At 36.5% G+C, this 19,922-nt stretch overlaps 1 protein-coding gene across 11 annotated transcripts in view; it reads right to left on the minus strand.

Moving 5' to 3' along the window:
* The window catches only part of EDIL3 (EGF like repeats and discoidin domains 3), an 818,524-nt gene that overhangs the window by 621,029 nt on the left and 177,573 nt on the right, over window positions 1-19,922 (minus strand). For 10 of the 11 annotated variants that reach the window (XM_055563384.1, XM_055563418.1, XM_055563390.1 and 7 more), the window contains one exon: window positions 12,977-13,111. The exons of the other annotated variant lie outside the window; for it this stretch is intronic. Coding sequence is in view for 3 of the 10 variants with exons in the window: in XM_055563418.1 (XP_055419393.1) it covers window positions 12,977-13,013 (37 nt within the window). In the remaining 7 variants the exon portion in view is untranslated. The remainder of the gene's footprint in view (window positions 1-12,976; window positions 13,112-19,922) is intronic. 11 annotated transcript variants of the gene reach the window in all.

Consider the following 19,922-nt stretch of genomic DNA (forward strand, 5'->3'; position numbering starts at 1 on the left):
AAACTCCAGTACTTGGGCCACCTCATGCGAAGATTTGACTCATTGGGAAAGACTCTGATGCTCGGAGGGATTGGGGGCAGGAGGAAAAGGGGACAACAGAGGATGAGATGGCTGGATGGCATCACCGACCCGATGGACATGAGTTTGACTGAACTCTGGGAGTTGGTGATGGACAGGGAGGCCTGGCGTGCTGTGATTCATGGGGTCGCAAAGAGTAGGACATGACTGAGCGACTGAACTGACCTGAAACCCTATGACTTGTCTAATCAGTTTATCCTTCTGACATTTTAATACATTGAAAAGTGAACTTCTTTAACTGATTTTTTTTTCAGTTTAAAGACATTCTTCAAGGCATCTTTGTTATTGTGTCCCTGTAATAGTAAAAGTGAAATAAAAATAAATGAAAATGAAGTCAAAAGGCATCATTCTGCAAAAGAACAAACTTTGAGATGTCTTTGTAGCTATACTAAAGACTTCTGAATGTACCTAGAGCCAATAAAGAAGAAAAGTAGCTCTAGAAGTTCAAGGCTCCAGAATCATGTTCAGACAGTCTGGCTGAATTTATATGAAGCAGAAACTGCATAGAGTTATAGGAATCATTACAGGGTAAACTCTATTAGTCCTTTAGCTGAAACAAGCCACCAGACAGAAATATAATGTGGACAAGGGAGGGGTAGAGGTTGAATGAGTAAAGATGTATTCTTTGTGGAAAGCAGATGGTGGAATTGGAGAAACTAAGAAAGGCTGAATAGATATATGGACAGGTCATAATACTTTTTTCTTGGGAAAGTGAAAAACTGCTCATAGGCTCCTTTCAGGCAAACCTTAAGATCAGAAAATTCTTGTGTGTTCTTCCACAGGCTTTTGAAAGTACCTATTGTTTCAGAGGCTCAATTTATAGTAGATAAATAATCCCACATTTTAAAGTTTTTGATTAATGAAATTTTCCTATTTGAGGAAAACAGTGGGCTTTCCATGGGAAGTAATACAAGCATTACATCATCTCTTTAAAAAAGAAAACAAAGCAATAATACCAACAACAACAAGCTTTTAAATTGTTTCCCAGAATGCCAAGCTACAGTACATGGGAGAAACAGAAGATAGGACTCTGAAGAGATGGGTTTTGAGGATACCACCAAACAACGAAAGATCCTTGGATAACACTTATTTTACTTAATTAATTTACTCAAAGTTTCTGCTAAAACAGTTTTGCTTCTGAAGAGTTTTTTCCAGTTGATGCTCTTTTTCAATCACAACTCCTGGCAGAAATTTCTGTCATTGAAATTTGATCTTACTCATATTCTCTTTTAGCACTTACTTCTCAGAAGTGTAATTATTTTTCACATGACTGTATCTCTTACAAGATTGTTTATGTATTTGAGAGGAAGTGACTTTATTTTATTTATATCTCTGTCCTCATTGCCTGAGTTATGCTAGTCACATTGCAGGTATTTAGTAGTTAAGCAGTAAATGAATGATTACCAGTACAAAAAAGCATCTGTCATCCCAAGTTTGAGTAAGACCTACCAGTTTATATGTAAAAGCTTAGTCTCACAGAACATTCTAATGTATTTTTTAACCAAAAATATAGGTGGTTTGAGATAAAATTTTAATAACTTCCAGAAACCTTGGATGCTTATCAAGGATGCTTATCAAAACTCCATGAAATCTTTAGAGATTCACTTATCACTTAATTGATACATTTAAAATCTTCCCCAATCTGTTCTTCATTGTTTAACACACATAGAAATAGCTGTGTAATTCCTAAAAGGTGAATTTATTATCGACTTCTGAAATGCCTATTTCTGATTATATGCTTTAATTTTGCTATGTGGTTTACTTAAAGAATTAACAAGAATATTTTTAGAATGGCTAGAAAAGGCCCATCATACTTAAATTGTCTTAATGTTAATTATAATGAACTCTTTACATTTTAGGAAATATAATTTTAGGATCTATCAACTGATTGAAATTTAATTATCTTTCATAAAATGACTGGCATGCATTCATGTGAGAAAGAGTATTAATGTTTATCAAACTAAAAGCCTAAGAATTTAAAACTAAGCTATTACTCTGTGTAAATTTATAGCCAGGTTACCTGAAAGGTCAATTATGCATTTATGTGCCTTGGCGCTTATTCCTGGAATCAATGTGATTCTTTACCCTGAAGAAATTTTATTTATCATGAAAGGAAAAGCAAAATAAAAATATTCTTCAGGAAATCAGAGTAGCCACTACATTGTAACTGATGATTGCATTTCTGCACATCAGGATCAGGCAGCCATATTTGTAGATCCTGGTTTTGCCACCACCTGGAAAATCCCATGGGTGGAGGAGCCTGGTAGGCTGCAGTCCATGGGGTCACTAGGAGTCGGACACAACTGAGCGACTTCACTTTCATTTTTCACTTTCATGCACTGGAGAAGGAAATGGCAACCCACTCCAGTGTTCTTGCCTGGAGAATCCCAGGGACAGGGGAGCCTGGTGAGCTGCTGTCTATGGGGTCGCACAGAGTCGGACACGACTGAACTGACTTAGCAGCAGCAGCAGCAGTTAACCCTCTGTGATTCAGTATCTTGATCTACAAAGTTAAAGACAAAATGTTTGCTGAACTGTTGTGGATACTAAAGGATCAGAATATAATGTTGGATGTTATTACTACTTTACCAGCTACCTTTATTTCCCGCCCCTCTCCTTCCTCTCTTCTACTTTGTCAATTCTGCTTTCAATTTTCTTCTTACTTTTCATGTTTTCTTTCTGAATACTTCCTTGGGTTTGATGGTGATCCTATTATGCATTGCCACTCCCCTCCAAAAATAAATTGAAGTTAAATGCTTATTCAAAATAAGATACAAAATTGAAATGAAAAACAAAAGGCCTGATTTTCTGTGTCTTTGTTCATCTCCCTAATTGCAAGATCTTTGTCTCTTTCCCTCCTCCTTCCCTTTTACAAGCAACTTTAATTAGGAAACAAGATGAATGTATGAAGTAACAAATTTAAAATTAAGGAAGATTTAACAAAATCTTTGAACTAAATATTTAAGGAAATCAAGAACTATCTTCAAATTTTAACATTTATATTGCAGGAAAAATGGCCAAACCAATGCCAAAGAAATAGGGGGACTCAATATAAAAAATGAATTCATACAGTGAAGAATCCAACAAGGAATAAAGCTTTGATTTGAGAAAAGCAATATCACAAAACAGAACTTTAGCCTTGTCATTTTAGCCCTTGTCATGCTAGTCTTGAAGTGCTTCCAGAGTGTTTCTTTTCCTCCTTATCCAAATACTGCTATATCCAATTCAGAGAGCAATTTATTCTCAATCTGTCATTTCCTATCTGTGCTTCTGGTCCATGGTTAGATCCAACATTAGAGAGGCCATATTAAAGCATAAGAAACAAACAAAGTATGTATTTCAAAATTACATGAAAGAAGGATCCTTAGAAATTGCAGCTTTCTTCTATATTACAGTAGTTATATTGGCGTATCTTCTCAACCGGATTAAACCCTCAGGAAGGCAATCAAACTCTGCTGGGTGAGGTTATGGAAAAGTTCCAGAACCACTGTGTCAACTGAATGTTATTAGACATTTGGGATGGCTATTCTCAGGAAACTCCAGTGAGATTAGAACACTAATTATATTCATTTTAACTAATCAGAATTCCATCTTGGAAAAATGCTTTGCCGATCTCCACTATCCAAAATCATACTATAAAATCTTTCCAGTGACACAGAATATTAACTTCTCCTATATTTACTATAATGGTTGGTTGCTGACACTCTACTTATCCTTACACTTTTTGGAGAAATTTTTTTTTATTGTGTATCTCATGATTAGCCTCATGATAAAAGTGGAAAATGGTAAAACATACAGAACAATAACTCAAATATTATGAAATGATACACTTGTGTAAATATCTCTTTAAGAGAATTAAAGGCAGTGGGGAGAACAGTGAGTGCTTTGAAGAGAGGATGCAGTTAGCCTTTCAACTAAATACACTGCTTCATACACTGACTTTGTCAGAGTTAGCACATCAGAGCAGAATCAGACACTTTAACCTGTTCTGTTATTTTTACCGCTTTTAGATCTCTACAATTGTACACTTGGCCAAATATAAAAGGTGAAAAATAATAGACCATTGACCCTCCAAATCTTTAACTATAAATTTGAAGTATAAGCAAAGGTCAATAGCAGTTTCTTTAGGCTTACAGAAAATTCTTGAAAAGTCAAAGGATGTCAGGATGGAAAATATGTGAGTTCCTATTTCACTGAATTTACTGTGGTTCAGTAAAACTTGCATTTCTGGGGGTTCCTGAAAGAAGGCTGGAGTCCCTCTCATTAAAAAATTTAGGGATTAAACTTTGAACACCATCGTAATGTAAAATTGTGTATTTATGGGAGGAAAAAAAGCTGCAAAAGTTGAGTACTATATATTTATGATCCTGTTGTATATTGACATTTGTGTGAGATATTATTACCATTTTCAGATGAGAAAAGAGAAATGGGGTACATTTTGTCCAAAATACAGAGCTAAGAAAACATGACAGAGTCTGAAATCAAGATGGGAAATGAGGATAGGAGGCTGTGAAAGAGACACTCATCAAGGTCATTCAAAGCCGAGAGTGTTCTCAATGGATAAGCACACAAGTTCCATCATAGAAAAATTTTCATGAACAAGGCAATGGAAAAATTCAAGTCTTTGAGACAGACTATTTTGTCTAAGTATATTTTAAAATTTGACACCCACAACATTTGAAAGCAAAAATTATATGTTTCTTTGTGAGGGGCAATAGCTGTAAGATGCCAACCCATGCTTTATGTCCAACAGATGGGAGGCACATGGGGACCCAGAACCCTTCAGGCATTCGCACCATAGTCCCTGGCCTACTGTACCAGGTCATCCAATGCAGGTGCCTCCAAGGAGAATCCCCTGCTTCCAGGGTGAGCACCCCACTCCTAACTGCTTTCCCCAAGGCACCTGCCAGTTCTGGTCTCCAGACTAGGAGAACCTGCTCTCGACCTTGACAGCTCAGCAGAGGCAGTTGTGGCATGAGCACTGCTGTGAGGACAGCAGCAAGGACCTTCACACACTCCCATGACCTGAAGCACCACCATTTATGCTCCACACCAGCCTCTGCTGCTGCTTCAGTCTCTGAGGGCAGCACTTCTAGTGAAACAACCACAGGGCTCCCAGATCCCAGAGCAGTTGAAGGAGATTTATGTATAATCTAAGATATGTGGTAACTGATTCATTCTTACGTTCAGCAGATAGCAATTCTTCACTCTCTGCAGCTGTTCTACAATTTTTAGCAAATATTGTTGTCAGCAGGCTTTCCTCCCCATGTCCAACCACATTCTATTTCATGAAAATTTAAAGTGAAATCCTTAATATCTATCCTTCATAAAGACTGGAAAAACTCACTAAACATAAATACTCCCAATCTTTCCATATATGATGATGTATACTGATAAAACAATTCACTTTTACTTTTTTAGTTTTTGTGCATCTGTATTTAGTCTTAAGATTCCACAGCTTTTTTTTTTTCCCCACAGCTTTTAATTTTAGTCAATGAAGTTTTTCAAACATTTAGTAGTTCACATGATTTCTTTCTTTTCAATAATATATTTTATAATATATATTGACTTACCTTTTGAAGTAGTAATATTCTATCATGATCATTTAAATATATGCTTAACTCCTGATGAGTCAGGCTCATTTTGCTAAACATTTATAAATAATGCCAATTTTTAGAATTCATTTTCTCTAACCTCAAAATAGTACTAGCATTCACTTTACTTTGCAGGAAAGTCAACCTGCTCTGAAAAGAAAAAATATTAACCAAGTTCAGTAGCTTCAGCTACTGCTCTGCTGTAGCAAGGCTTCATGTACTACAAAATTTAAAATTCTATAGAATCACAAAAGACCTCAACTAGTCAGAGTGATATGGAAAAAGAACAAAATAAGAGGAACCACACATCTTAATTTCAAACTATATTATAAGTTATAGTAAACAAACAGTTTACTATAAATAAACACAGATACATAAATCAACAGAACAGAAATAGAGAGTCCAGGAAAAAAACATATGAAAAATCAATTAAATTATGTCAAAGGAGTCGTGGATATAAAATAGGAAAGGGACAGTCTCTTTAATAAATAATGTTGGGAAAACAGGATGCCACATGCAAACAGGATCACTATGTTATTTCACATACAACAATCAACTTAAAATGGAGTAAAGACTAAAATGTAAGACCTAAAACCATAAAACTTTTTGAAGAAAGCATAGATAGTGAGATCTTTGACATTGGACTTGGTGATAATTTTTTAGATTTGACACAAAAAGCAAAAAGTATACATGTGAGACTATATCAAACTACAAAGCTTCTGCATAGCAAAGGAAACAATCAACAAAATTAAAGGCAACCCACAGAAAGAGATAAAGCATTTGAAAATCTTATATGTGAAAAGAGGTTTCTAAAATATATAAAGAACTCATATAACTGAATATAAAAAAACAATCTGATTAATGAATGAGTAGAGAAGCAGAATAGATATTTTTCCAAAGAAGAAATCCACATGACCAAATGGGACACAAAAAAGTGCTCAACATCACTAACCATCAGGGAAATGCAAGTCAAAGCCACAATGACACCTTGCCTCCCACCTGGTGAAATGACTGTCATCAAAAACACAAGAGACAGCATGTGTTGATGATGATGTGGAGAAATAGGATGCCCTGTGCATTGTGGGTAGGAATGTAAACTGGTATAGCTACTATGGAAATCAGTATGGAAGTTTCTTAAAAAATTAAAAACAGAACTACTATATGATCCAGAAACTTTACTTCTGAGCATATATCCAAAGGAAATGAAAACACGACATAGAAAAGATGTCTGTGCTCCCACGTTCACTGTGGTATTAGTATCGAGATATGGAAACAGCATAAGTGCCATCAATGGAAGAATGAATAATGAAGATGTCACACACTCTCTCATGCGCGTGCGCGCGCGTGCACACACACACAAACACACAGAAATATTATTCAGCTATGAGAAAGAAAGAAATCGTGCCATTTGAGCCCGTGTAGGTCGGAGAAGGCAATGGCACCCCACTCCAGTACTCTTGCCTGGAAAATCCCATGGACGGAGGAGCCTGGTAGGCTGCAGTCCATGGGGTTGCGAAGAGTCGGACACGACTGAGCGACTTCACTTTGACTTTTCACTTTCATGCATTGGAGACGGAAATGGCAACCCACTCCAGTGTTCTTGCCTGGAGAATCCCAGGGACGGGGGAGCCTGGTGGGCTGCCGTCTATGAGGTCCCACAGTCTGACACGACTGAAGTGATTTAGCAGCATCAGCAGGTAGACCTTGAGGTTATTATGTTAAATGATGTAGCCAGTCAGAGAAAGACACATGCAGCCTGGTGTCACTTACTTGTGGAATCTAATACAAAGTCAAACTCATTGAAACAAAGAGTAGAAAAGTGGTTATAAGAGCTGAGGGGGGTGAGAAATAGGACAAATGTTGGTAAAACGGTATAAACTTTTAATTATAAGATGAATAAGGTCTGTGGATCTAATGTAAAACATGGTGATTATAGTTAATAACATTTACTGCAAATTAGAACACTGCTAAGAGTAGAACTTAAATGTCCTCACCAAAAATAAAAAATAAAAAAATTGAAAATGTTGTAGTTCTGTTCAATTTGGTAACATTGAGTGTATCAATTTTCTGTTGCCACTTAGCAAATTGCTACATGGTAATCTAGAGGTTCAAATAGGGAAATATCTGTTTTTAGGTTCATTCAGGTTTGTAGTAGAATTAATTTAATGGCAGCTGTATGACTGAGGGCTCTGGCTTCTTTCCGGCCCTCTTGGGTCCTGGAGGTTGCCCTCCTGCCACAGAATCTTATTTCTGGGCAGTTTCCAATGTGGCTTCCTGCTTTGTCAAGGCCAAGAGGGGAATCTCTGGCTCTAGTATGCTAAAACAGTATTTTATGTAAAAAGAAATATTTTTTTAACATATTCTATTGTCTAGACTCAAGTCACAGATCCTCCTGTACTCTGGATGAAGGGATCATGTAAGGGTATGACTCATGTGCGGGTCATCTTGGGGGTAGCTGTCGTATCTTTCCAATCTCATGATTAAATGTCCCAGTGTAATCACTTGAAAACTAAGCATATATTAATGTACCTCGTGAGATATTTTTATATTAAAGTATGCATCCCCAAATGGTTTAAGAGATATTAAAGAATGTCTGTTCTCACTAATATTGATATTTTTAGCTATTTGAATACAAGTATTCCTAATTGATTTACTGCATTTCATACAAATAATATTCCAGTTAGCTCACAATTCTTTTTCTTCTCTTCTGTTTTTCTTTTTTTCACTCTTACGGGCTCAGTAAATTAACTCATAATGTTCTTCATTTTGCATTTATTCATATCCTGAGGTCTTCTCTTTTTGTAACAAAATGTATTTTTGATCTTCAGGGATGGTTTCATCTACAATCCTTGTATCTGTGTTTCCTTACAAAAAGGGAGAGAGAGGGAGCTAGCTAGCGCTAGCAACTGCAGCATTCAGAATAACAAAGGCAGGCATTGAAAGGCTGGGCTGGATTGACATCAGTAGCGAAAACAAAGCATTATTTATGAGGCCAGCCTGGCTACTATTTTCCAGTGGTAATTTTTATTCCCTGACTCATTCCTCTTTTAGCATACACATTTAATAAAAACATTATGGAACAAAACCCAAAAGTGATCTGATGCCAAAGCACTCTTAAGTATTGCTTAGCATGATGAAAAATGCTGTAAGACCAAATCGTTGTGACTAGGATATTAATGGGGCAAGCCATAGCTTCAAAGTGGCTGCAGGTATAGATTTTGGTACACCAGGTAAACAAAGTAGCAGCATTTGCCTTTGGATAACACAGAAAGCTACACCTTTATCTAATCGCCAGGCTAAAGCTTCCCCCACTTTGGAGTAAAACTATAGTGCTAGTATTTGGGAGCATTATCACAATGGACCAGACAGCTGAGGTAATGATGTAACCAGGGTTACTGAATAATTCACTGCATGCATTAGCAAGAAGATTATATAGTTAATCAACCCACATACTTCCTGAGTCCTTATTAAATGCAAGACACTCAGGGACAAAATCACCTATAATCAAATGAGATGATGCAAATGATAGCACAATATACATTGCACCTCCATTAAAATGTGAGTTATAACTATTTAAAATAGTATAAATTATTTTTACCTTGTTTTACAGCTGGGCCCCCCAAATGGCAAGACAGTGCTTTTATCTCCTCTGTTGGGATTGACCCAGAGTTATCTGGATTGAAGTACATTATGCTTAAAATCAAGCATACTGGGAATGGGGTCAAAAGGTTAATGGTGACGGGTACTAACTAAATGTATTGCAATAATCATTTCACAACATATATAAATCAAACCATTATGTTGTGCATCCTCAAATTGTACACTGGTGGATGTGAATTATATCTCAGTAGAACCAGAAAATTAGTTAACAGAGAGCAAGTCAGATTCTTAGGAAGGTGGTCCCAAAACTCCATTATTTTCACTATATATAAGTAGTAAGATCAAGAGTCTTGGCTCCTCACTAAATACATGGACTGACTGGGAGAGAAAAGAGTGCATTTGTGGATGCCCAATATTCCAGAGGAACCTAATTTATTAACGAGGGCTCTAAATTAGAGATGTTTTTCTTCTATGCTCAGTTGTGTCCGACTCTTTGCAACCCCATGGACTATACAGTCCATGGAATTCCCAGAAGAGAATACCAGGTTGGGTAGCCTTTCCCTTCTCCAGGGGATCTTCCCAATCCAGGGATCGAACCCAGGTCTCCTGCACTGCAGGTTTATTCTTTACCAGCTGAACTACCAGGGAGCATCACAGAGTTGGACATGACTGAGCAACAGAATTGAACTTCTTTTGTGCAAAGTGTTATAGACCCCCAAACCATCATGTTATTACCACACATACCTCTGATTATAAATGCAGAGCGTGGCATAATATTGGCACATTTTATACATAAAGACATTGAGAAATGGCTTTTATACACTTCCCAGTTATGAAAGGAAAATTATGATTTAGCCTTAAGTCAATTTCCCTTCCTTGGGCTCTAGGCTTTTTTTTTCTTATTTTCAATTTCTTTATCATTTACTGAGCAGCTTTTGTTATTGTGCCTTTCTCTTCCACAAATAGAGCCCTGAATTCAAGGCACTAATCCAAGTCACTTATTAAGTGGATTTTGATTACATATAATTCAGTGCTATCTCTTTGACTTGTCAAGTTTGGTATTGCCTTCAGCTGGAGTCAGTCAGTCAGTTCAGTCGTTCAGTCATCTCCAACTCTTTGTGACCCCATGAACTGCAGTATGCCAGGCCTCCCTGTCCATCACCAACTCCCAGACTTCAGTCAAACCCATGTCCATTGAGTTGGTGATGCCATCCAACCATTTCATCCTCTGTTGTCCCCTTCTCCTCCTGCCTTCAATCTTTCCCAGCATCAGGGTCTTTTCAAATGAGTCAGTTCTTCCTATCAGGTGGCCAAAGTGTTGGAGTTTCAGCTTCAACATCAGTCCTTCCAATGAATATTCAGGACTGATTTCCTTTAGGATGGACTGGTTGGATTTCCTTGCTGTCCAAGGGACTCTCAAGAGTCTTCTCCAACACCACAGTTCAAAAGTATTAATCCTTTGGCTGGAGGGCATGTATTAATACAAGATTTTTCTTTGGCCTTTCTTCTTTGCAATTAGCAGCAGTAATATCTGACCATAGACAACCAACAGCCCTCAACCCAGATGGCTTCTGATGCTGCCTTCATATTCTTTAGTGAAGGAGGGTGAGACTTTTCAAACAATTACAATATCCTTTCAATTTGCAGGTTGCCATTTTGATGCTAATGTAGTTTAGTTCCCAAAGAATATTTAAATTGCTCAACAGATGCAGTCTCCTGACATTTGTCTTCAATTCATAGGGAGTTTCAAATTTAAAGGCACATAAAATGGTCTTCTTGCAGTGAAGGCTCTTGCTTCTATACTTACCAGTTAGAATTTCATGTATAAAAGAAAAGTTAATGTGTCTTTACTTTAAATTAATTTGCACCTTCTTTAAAATTTTTTCAATCTAATAATCAAGATACCACTTTTTAGAATTTTTATTTTATTTTATATTTTTGTAATATAGAAAAGCCTGAAGCCTAATTAATAGGTTCCCGTAAATTCTATGTAAACCTAGCATACTCCTGTCAAAAGCAGATACGTAATGAGGTTCAACCCTTCAAAACAGCCTCATAGAACCCAATAATCCACCTGTCCAGAGATCACTTGGCCAACTTTTTACAACAAACCTTTAAAATCCAAAGTAGCTTTGGCTGGATGGAGAGTGTCTTACAACATGAGTGAACCCACAATTATTTGGAACTTTTCTCAGTGGTACCCTGCTGTTTGGAAAGTTCTTGATCAAGAGCTTTAGATGTTAGATATCACAGGAAGAGAGACACTAAGTTCAGACAGAGGCAAATATCACCAACCTCAGTGACTACACAAAAGAATTAAAATTTAGAAAGAAATGAACTTGCCTAGAGGCATTTTATTAAAAGTTAAAGTATAGCTTGATGAAACATTTTGTTAAGTTCTTCTATAGTGTAGTCAAGGGAATATATAGGATTGTTGAGCTGTACCCCATTGGCCTAAAAGTCTGTGCTTGCCCTGCTTCAAGACTGAAGAAAGAGCCTGGAGTCAGCAACAGAGCCATCAGTGGTTTAATGGACAGGGAATATTTTTATTCCCTGACTCATTCCTCTTGAGCATACACATTTAATAAAATGTTGTGGAAGAAAACATCAAACAAAGGTTAACTATTTTCATTTTTCTATATGCCAGCAATGAACAAGTGGAATCTGAATTTAAAAACATGTCATTTACATTAGCAGCCCCCGAGATGAAATACTTAGGTTTAAATCTAACAAGGTATGTATAAAATCTATATAAGGAAAACTACAAAACCCTGAAGAAGGAAATTTTTAAAAAATCTAAATAAATGGAGAAATATTCTATGTTCATGAATAGGAAGGCTCAATAATGTCAAAATATCAGTTATTCTCAAAGTGATCTATAGATTCAATCCAATCCCAATCAAAATTCTTTCAAGTTACTTTATGGATAATGACAAATTGATTTCTAGAGTTTATATGAAGAGGCAAAAGACCTTGAATAGCCAACACAATATTGAAAGAGAACAAAACTGGAATGCTGCCACTACTTGACTTCAAGACTTACTATTAAGCTATGGTAATTAACACAGTGTGATATTGGTAAAAGAACAAATGGGTTGATGGAACAGAATACAGAGCCCAGCAATAGATTCCCATACATATAGTCAACTGATCTTTGACAAAGAAGCAAAGACAATATAATGAAGCAAAGATCGTGTTTTTCACAAATGGTGCTAAAACAACTAGAAAAGGAATCCAGACACAGAGCTTATACTTTTCACAAAACCAGCTCAAAATGGATCACAGACCAAAATGTAAAATGTAGAACTAAAGATAATACAGGAGAAATTCTAGATGACCTTGAGAATGGGCATAACTTTTAAAATACATCAAAGGTATAACCTGTGAAATAAATAATTCATAATCTAGACTTCATTAAAATTAACACTTCTGGTTTGCAAAAGACAATTTTGAAAGAATGGAAAGACAAGCCAGACTATGAAATAATATGACAAAGACACATATGATAAAGAATATTACTCAAAATGCACAAGTAACTTTTAAAACTCTTTAATAAGAACATAAACAACTTGGCTTAAACATGGGCAAACCCTAAACAGACATCTCACCAAAAAAGATGCATGAATGACAAATAAGCACATGAAAAGGAACTACACATCATATGTCATTAAACTCATTTAAAAAAAAAAGATACTGCCACATACCTATTATAATGGCCAACTTCTGGAACATTGGTATCATGAAATGCTGGTGAAGATATGGAACAAAAGGAACTTTGATTCATCGTTGGTAGAGATGCAAAATGACATAGCCACTTTGGAGGACACTTTTCTAGTTTCCTATAAAAGTAAATACACCCTTTACCATACAATCCATTAATTTCACTATGGTATTTACCCCAAAAAGTTGAAAAATTTATCTTCTTAAAAATCTGCACATGGATGTTTACAGCAACTCTATTCATAAACGCCAATACTTGGAAGCAACCAAGATGTCCTTCAGTAGGCAAATGGATAAATGAAGTGTGGTATGAAAGACACAAAGGAAACTTAAATGCGTATTAGTAAGTGAAAGAAGCTAACCTGAAAGGCTGCATACTGTATGATTATGACATGACATCCTGGAAAAGACAAAACTATAGAGGCATAGAAAGATCAGTGGTTGCTAGTGGTTGTGAGCCTGGGAAGGAACTGACTAGAGCACACAAGGTTTTAGGGTGGTGAAAATACTCTTTATAATACTATAATGATAGACACACATTATTACCATCTTCCAAAACTGACAGAATGCACAATACCATGAGCTAAAGCTGAAATAAACTATGAACTTTGGGTGCTTATGATATGTCAAAGTACATGCTTCAGTTGGGATTAATGTACCACCCTGGGGGATGTTGATAATTGGGGAGGCTGTGCATGCATGGGCACATGGGATATATAGGAAATCCCTGTATATTTTCCTCAATTTTGTTGTAAACCCTAAATTGCTCAAAAACTAAGGCCTTAAGAAAGAAAAAAATATATTCAAGGAAAATAACACACGGTATGTGTCCTTACAAAAATTTGTGATCTAACTGTAGAAATATATTGTGACCATGAGACGTTAAATAACAAATATAGAAAATGTGATGTATGATATTTCATGCTTAATGAGTCCAGAAAGAGTTGTGAGTTAAGAACAAGGAAATTTCTGTATGAGATGGATTTGCTCAGGAAGATTCAATGGAAAAGAAGAGATTGAAGTCGATTCATGAAGGATAGCTTGGTTAAAGAAAAAGGAGAATGAGGAGCCTGGATTAGAGATTAGGTTATAAATGACATATCATTCTTTAAAGTAGTGTCCTTGACCTTCCTGTTCCGGGATTAATATATGAGTTTGCTGTTCTTAAAATGACCGGTGAAATATTGTTTTAACCTACTGTGAACAATCTGTATAAGACAGTGCCATGTTTAAAAATAAATTTGATGAATACTTTGTTGATTTCATGATAAAACACCATTATAAAGGAAGTTCTATATTGAAGTTTGCCTACTCCATTTTAGTTCAACAATAAAAGACAGGACATTGATTTAATGTAAACATCATAATATTATTTTCTTGAAATTCAAAAATATCATATAAAGGAAACAAAAAAAATAAGCAAAAAATATTTGTAACAGCAATTTCTTGAAACTACTTGGTTTTACTTATTAATGCTTATAGAAAACCTAGTACATAGAGGACACATAAAAATCTTTTTCTAGCTTTAAAAACAATTCAACTAATTTAAGTCTCATCTCACATTAAACATTAGTTCAGTTCAGTTGCTCAGGCATGTCTGACTCTTTGCGATCCCATGTACTGCAGCACGCCAGTCTTCCATGTCCATCAGGGAAGCCAGAGTTTACTGAAATTCATGTCCATTGAGTCAGTGATGCCATCCAACCATCTCATCCTCTGTCATCCTCTTCTCCTCCTGCCTTCAATCTTTCCCAGCATCAGGGTCTTTTCAAATAAGTCACTTCTTCACATCAGGTGGCCAAAGTATGGGAGTTTCAGCTTCAGCATCAGTCCTTCCAAAGAATATTCAGGACTGATTTCCTTTAGGATGGACTAGTTGGATCTCCTTGCTGTCCAAGGGACTCTCAAGAGTCTTCTCCAATACCACAGTTCAAAAGCATCAATTCATCAGCGCTCAGCTCTCTTTATGAAGAAGACAATGGCAACCCACTCCAGTACTCTTGCCTGGAAAATCCTATGGATGGAGGAGCCTGGTAGGCTACAATCCATGGGGTTGCAAAGAGTTGCACACGACTGAGTGACTTCACTTTCACTTTTCACTTTCATGCACTGGAGAAGGACATGGCAACCCACTTGAGTAGTCTTGCCTAGAGAATCCCAGGGAAGGGAGCCTGGTGGGCTGCCATCTATGGGTCACACAGAGTCAGACATGACTGACGTGACTTAGCAGCAGCAGCAGCTCTTTTTATAGTCCAACTCTCACATCCATGCATGACTACTGGAAAAACCATAGTTTTGACTAGACGGATGTTTGTTGGCAAAGTAATGTCTCTGCTTTTTAATATGCTATCTAGGTTGGTCATAACTTTTATTCAAAGGAGCAAACATCTATTAATTTAATTTCACTGCAGTCACCATCTGCAGTGATTTTGGAGCTCAACAAAATAATGTCTGTCACTGTTTCCATTGTTTCCCCATCTATTTGCCATGAAGTGATGGGACTGGATGCCATGATCTTACTTTTCTGAATGTTGAGTTTTAAGCCAATTTTTTCACACTCCTCTTTCACTTTCATCAAGAGGCTCTTTAGTTCTTCTTCACTTTCTGCCATAAGGGTGGTGTCATCCGCATATCTGAGATTATTCATATTTCTCCTGGCACTCTTGATTCCACTCTGTGCTACATCCAGTCTAGCATTTCTCATGATGTACTCTGCATATAAGTTAAAGAAGCATGGTGACAATATACAGCCTTGACATACTCCTTTCCCAATGATTTGGAACCAGTCTGTTGTGCCATGTCCAGTTCTAACTGTTGCTTCTTGACCTGCATACAGATTTCTCAGTAGGCAGATCAGGTGGTCTGGTATTCCCATCTCTTTCAGAATTTTCCACAGTTTGTTGTGATTCACACAGTCAAAGGCTTTGGCATAGTCAATAAAGCAGAAGTAGTTGTTTTTCTGGAACTCTCTTGCTTTTTCCATGATCCAACGGATGTTGGCATAGTTTTTTTCTTTTTTTACATTTTGGATGATGATCCTTACATAATGAGTTGATAAATTATGGGCAAAAAATTAATTTTGAATGCAATAATTTTGTGTATATAAATGTATAAGCTACAGCATGTTTTGATTATGGAATGGGGCTTCATTTTCTTTTGGAGTTAATTATATAAATTACAGATAAATTCATCACATATATTGTCATCTCATCATATTTTAAAACTTCATAAGTTATTTCTTTTAAATAATCAGCCAAATGATTTTTTTAAATTGACATGACAGTATATTGCTAACAACTTTTTCAATTTAAAAGGTTAGAAATTTATTATTAAAAATCTGAGATAATTCTGCATTAACTCTAGTTTATACTGATTTTGATAGCTTTTCAGTAACATGATATGGCAGTAAAATTAATATAAATTACACCTTAATGTTATTTTAAAAAGCCCTAAGCCTATCGTTTGAATAACAGACATTTCTATAAATTGCTCATGTATCATTAAGGCACAGATCTAAGTTACACAGACTATGATAAAAGTGTGATATAAGTCTCAAGTTACATTCACTTATTCACTGATGCAGTCATGTCTTGGTCTTCTAGTTTTGTTTAATGCCTTTCACCATTTGGTGACTTTCACATAGGGAGTGATACTCCCTCCCCTAAAATTTCTCTCTGAAACACTCTACTTTCAGAACACATTATTTCATCTTTTCAGTTCACTTTCCGTAAAGCATGCCCTTTTCCCATGTTAAAATTCTACAGCATCGTAGAGGCTGCAAATCCATGAATCCCACCACCTACTGTCAATTTGCTCCTTCGTCTATTGCCTCCCTGCTGCTGCTGCTGCTGCTAAGTTGCTTCAGTCGTGTCCGACTCTGTGCGACCCCATAGACGGGAGCCCACCAGGCTCCCCCGCCCCTGGGATTCTCCATGCAAGAACACTGGAGTGGGTTGCCATTTCCTTCTCCAATGCATGAAAGTGAAAAGTGAAAGTGAAGTCGCTCAGTTGTGTCCGACTCTTCACAACCCCATGGACTGCAGCTTACCAGGTTCCTCTGTCCATGGGATTTTTCAGGCAAGAGTACTGGAGTGGGGGTGCCTTCTCCACTATTGCCTCCGTACCCTACCTAAATTTCTTGATCCATATAACCACACTCTTGCAAACACCTTCTGCCCTCTGCTTTCTTCTTGCCTGGACTCATGAACTGAATATCTGGTGAAAACCAACCAGTCCTAGACTAAACAAAACAAACCCCCACAACTGGGGAGGTTGGTTTCAGTAAAAATATACCTTCATCTCCTTAATACTACTCAAGTTTTCTCCTCTCTACCATTGCCACCAACTTCTCTTTCCCTATTGTCTAGCTTCATACTTTGTTATGGCCCTCCTTAATCTTTGGCCAGTTTTCATGATGTGTTCTGTAAAATGTAAAATCACTTTCTACCACTCCCAAGGTTAAAAGGCTATAAGAGTTGTCAGTTCCCCTTAAGTAGTGTCCTAAATCCTTTAAGGAAATTTAAGTACTCTACATTACACAGCTCCTTCGTCTGTCTTTTCTTCTTCTCTTAGGCTGTCTTTTTCTTCAGCACACTTACTTCATATATCCTTTCACTCCCTTAAATCTTCTCACTGGGGCCCTTACTCATTTCTGCAGTTAGACTGCTGGATAGCCTCTTCTATTTTTCAGGTAGGCCTTCCCTAGTCTCCTAATCTGAGATAGATTCTTCAGGATTATCTCTCAAAGCATCTTTTCTTCTAATCATTTTTCACCATATGTAGCTACAGTTTTACATTTTCCTTTGCTTACTCTGTGCATCTCCCAGTAAAATCTATGACCCAGCCAGCAGGGCACCTTGCCACATGCCCACTGTATAGCAGAATATCTGGAACACAGACATTACCTCATAAGTATTGGTTAAATGAATGAAAAACTGAAACTGTGAATGAAGTGTGCTGTTCATTGACAAATACAGCAATTTGAGAACACCACATTTTCAATACTGGTACATAGCTGAGAAAAAATACATTAGGACTTCTTATATTACCAATGGATTAACATGTTTTTTAGAAGTTGTATTGATATATGATTTAAGTCTAATAAAATGAACTAATTTTTTTAACTTTTTCAACACAGATATCATGCAATCACCAATTTATATATTCTTGAAAGAAAGAAAGAAAGTGAAGTCGCTCAGTCGTGTCTGACTCTTTGCGACCCCATGGACACCAGGCTCCTCCGTCCATGGGATTTTCTAGGCAAGAGTACTGGAGTGGGGTGCCATTTTTAATATGGTTCTAAACCAACTTTACTATACAGAGGTAGAAACCAACAGCCATGGAATTCAAGTGACTCTTCAAAAGCCATGCAACTAAGTAAGTGGCAGAACTGCTAACAGGATCTGAATATAAACTGTAAATCTTCCTTTTTAATAAACTATAATGTAAAAAATCTTCCAAACATTTAGGTTTTACCTAGCTACTTATTTAAAGTACGATGACAGAGGATTTTAATAAGTTCCTAAGGTATTGAGTTATTGTGGTTCATATGTTCTAATGGTATCTAAATAACACTTTTCAGCTCCGTGGAACACAGTGTTGCTTTTCTGTAATTGGTTTTCAGTGAGCCTGTATTATTATTATTATCTGTATTATTCAGTTCTCTTTGTTAGTACTCCACACAGAGGTTTCCTATACAATTGATACATGTTTACTCACACACACACTGATATTTAAGCCCTCTCTGGCTATGACTTTAAATTTAGTTAAACTGCATTTAGTTCTTGATTGAAGGCTCTGGAGATAAGATCAGATCTGTCAACTTGACTGCATTCCCAAGACCTCCAGAAGAGGGATTTATAGGGGAAATAGAAACAGACAAGAAGTATAAGTTGAATCTCTGTTACCCAATGTAATAAAATAAGAAGAATTTGTTTTGATCACATTTCTGTCTAAATTGTGTTCAAATATGCCTCCTTCTCCAGTCCAGTAGTGGTTAATACATCCAGACAGTAAGTGTTATTTGGCCTGTTTCCTTATCACTACATTTCCCAAAATATCTCCTGTCCTTGTCTCACTGTTGCTTCTTTCCAAGACACATCTTTCAGTTAACTCACAAAGATATTGAGACTTCAACAGAACAACTGTCAGAGAATGTTTCCAACTAGGCAGGTTCATTCAATTAAAATAAAGTGAGCTGTATTTCATCGGAATAGGTAATGTTGTAGAGTTCCAAGGTAGAGATAATTGCATCCACAGATCATGCTGCTTTTATTTATGGTTTTATTAAATCGTAGTGCTTATTACCATGTACAAGTCTATAATCCACACTCATTCTGTTTTCTTTTTATTTTTCTTTGTTCCTAAAGAATAATATGCCTCTACATCCAATTCTAACTTCTCATTCATTGGCTGTTTTATATGTCTTTCCCTTTTAGTTTATAATTCTTTCTACTCAGTGGAACCTTTATACAGAGATCCGTGAGAGCATTAGCAGGAGCTATTTATAGCTCTTGTCTCTGAATGTAAAAAAGGTGCAAATACAGTTCTCACTACAGTAAGTCTGGCTTCTTTCATGTACATGCCTATCATATTCTAAATCTTTTGATCTGTAAGTGATATGAATCTCAATGTTCAAGCCTTGATACCTTGGGCAAGTCAACATTTAAACCTCAATTTCTTTAGGGAATAACAATACTGGTCCTATCTAATCCATAAATTATTGTGAAGCTCAATACATTTTTAGTAGAAGTAATTTATAATAGAGATATAATAAAATTCTGCTATTTTGCTATTATTATGTTGTTATTTGCTATATTATAGACAGAAATACAGATATGCAACTGTTCTCTAGTGGTAAATCTCCAAAGGATTTTAGTGGTTTTGCAAAGTCTTCCTCAGCATCTCTTCTATTCAAGGAAATGCCAGTAT

Source organism: Bubalus kerabau, chromosome 1, assembly GCF_029407905.1.
Source record: "Bubalus kerabau isolate K-KA32 ecotype Philippines breed swamp buffalo chromosome 1, PCC_UOA_SB_1v2, whole genome shotgun sequence".
NCBI classification, from domain to species: domain Eukaryota; kingdom Metazoa; phylum Chordata; class Mammalia; order Artiodactyla; family Bovidae; genus Bubalus; species Bubalus kerabau.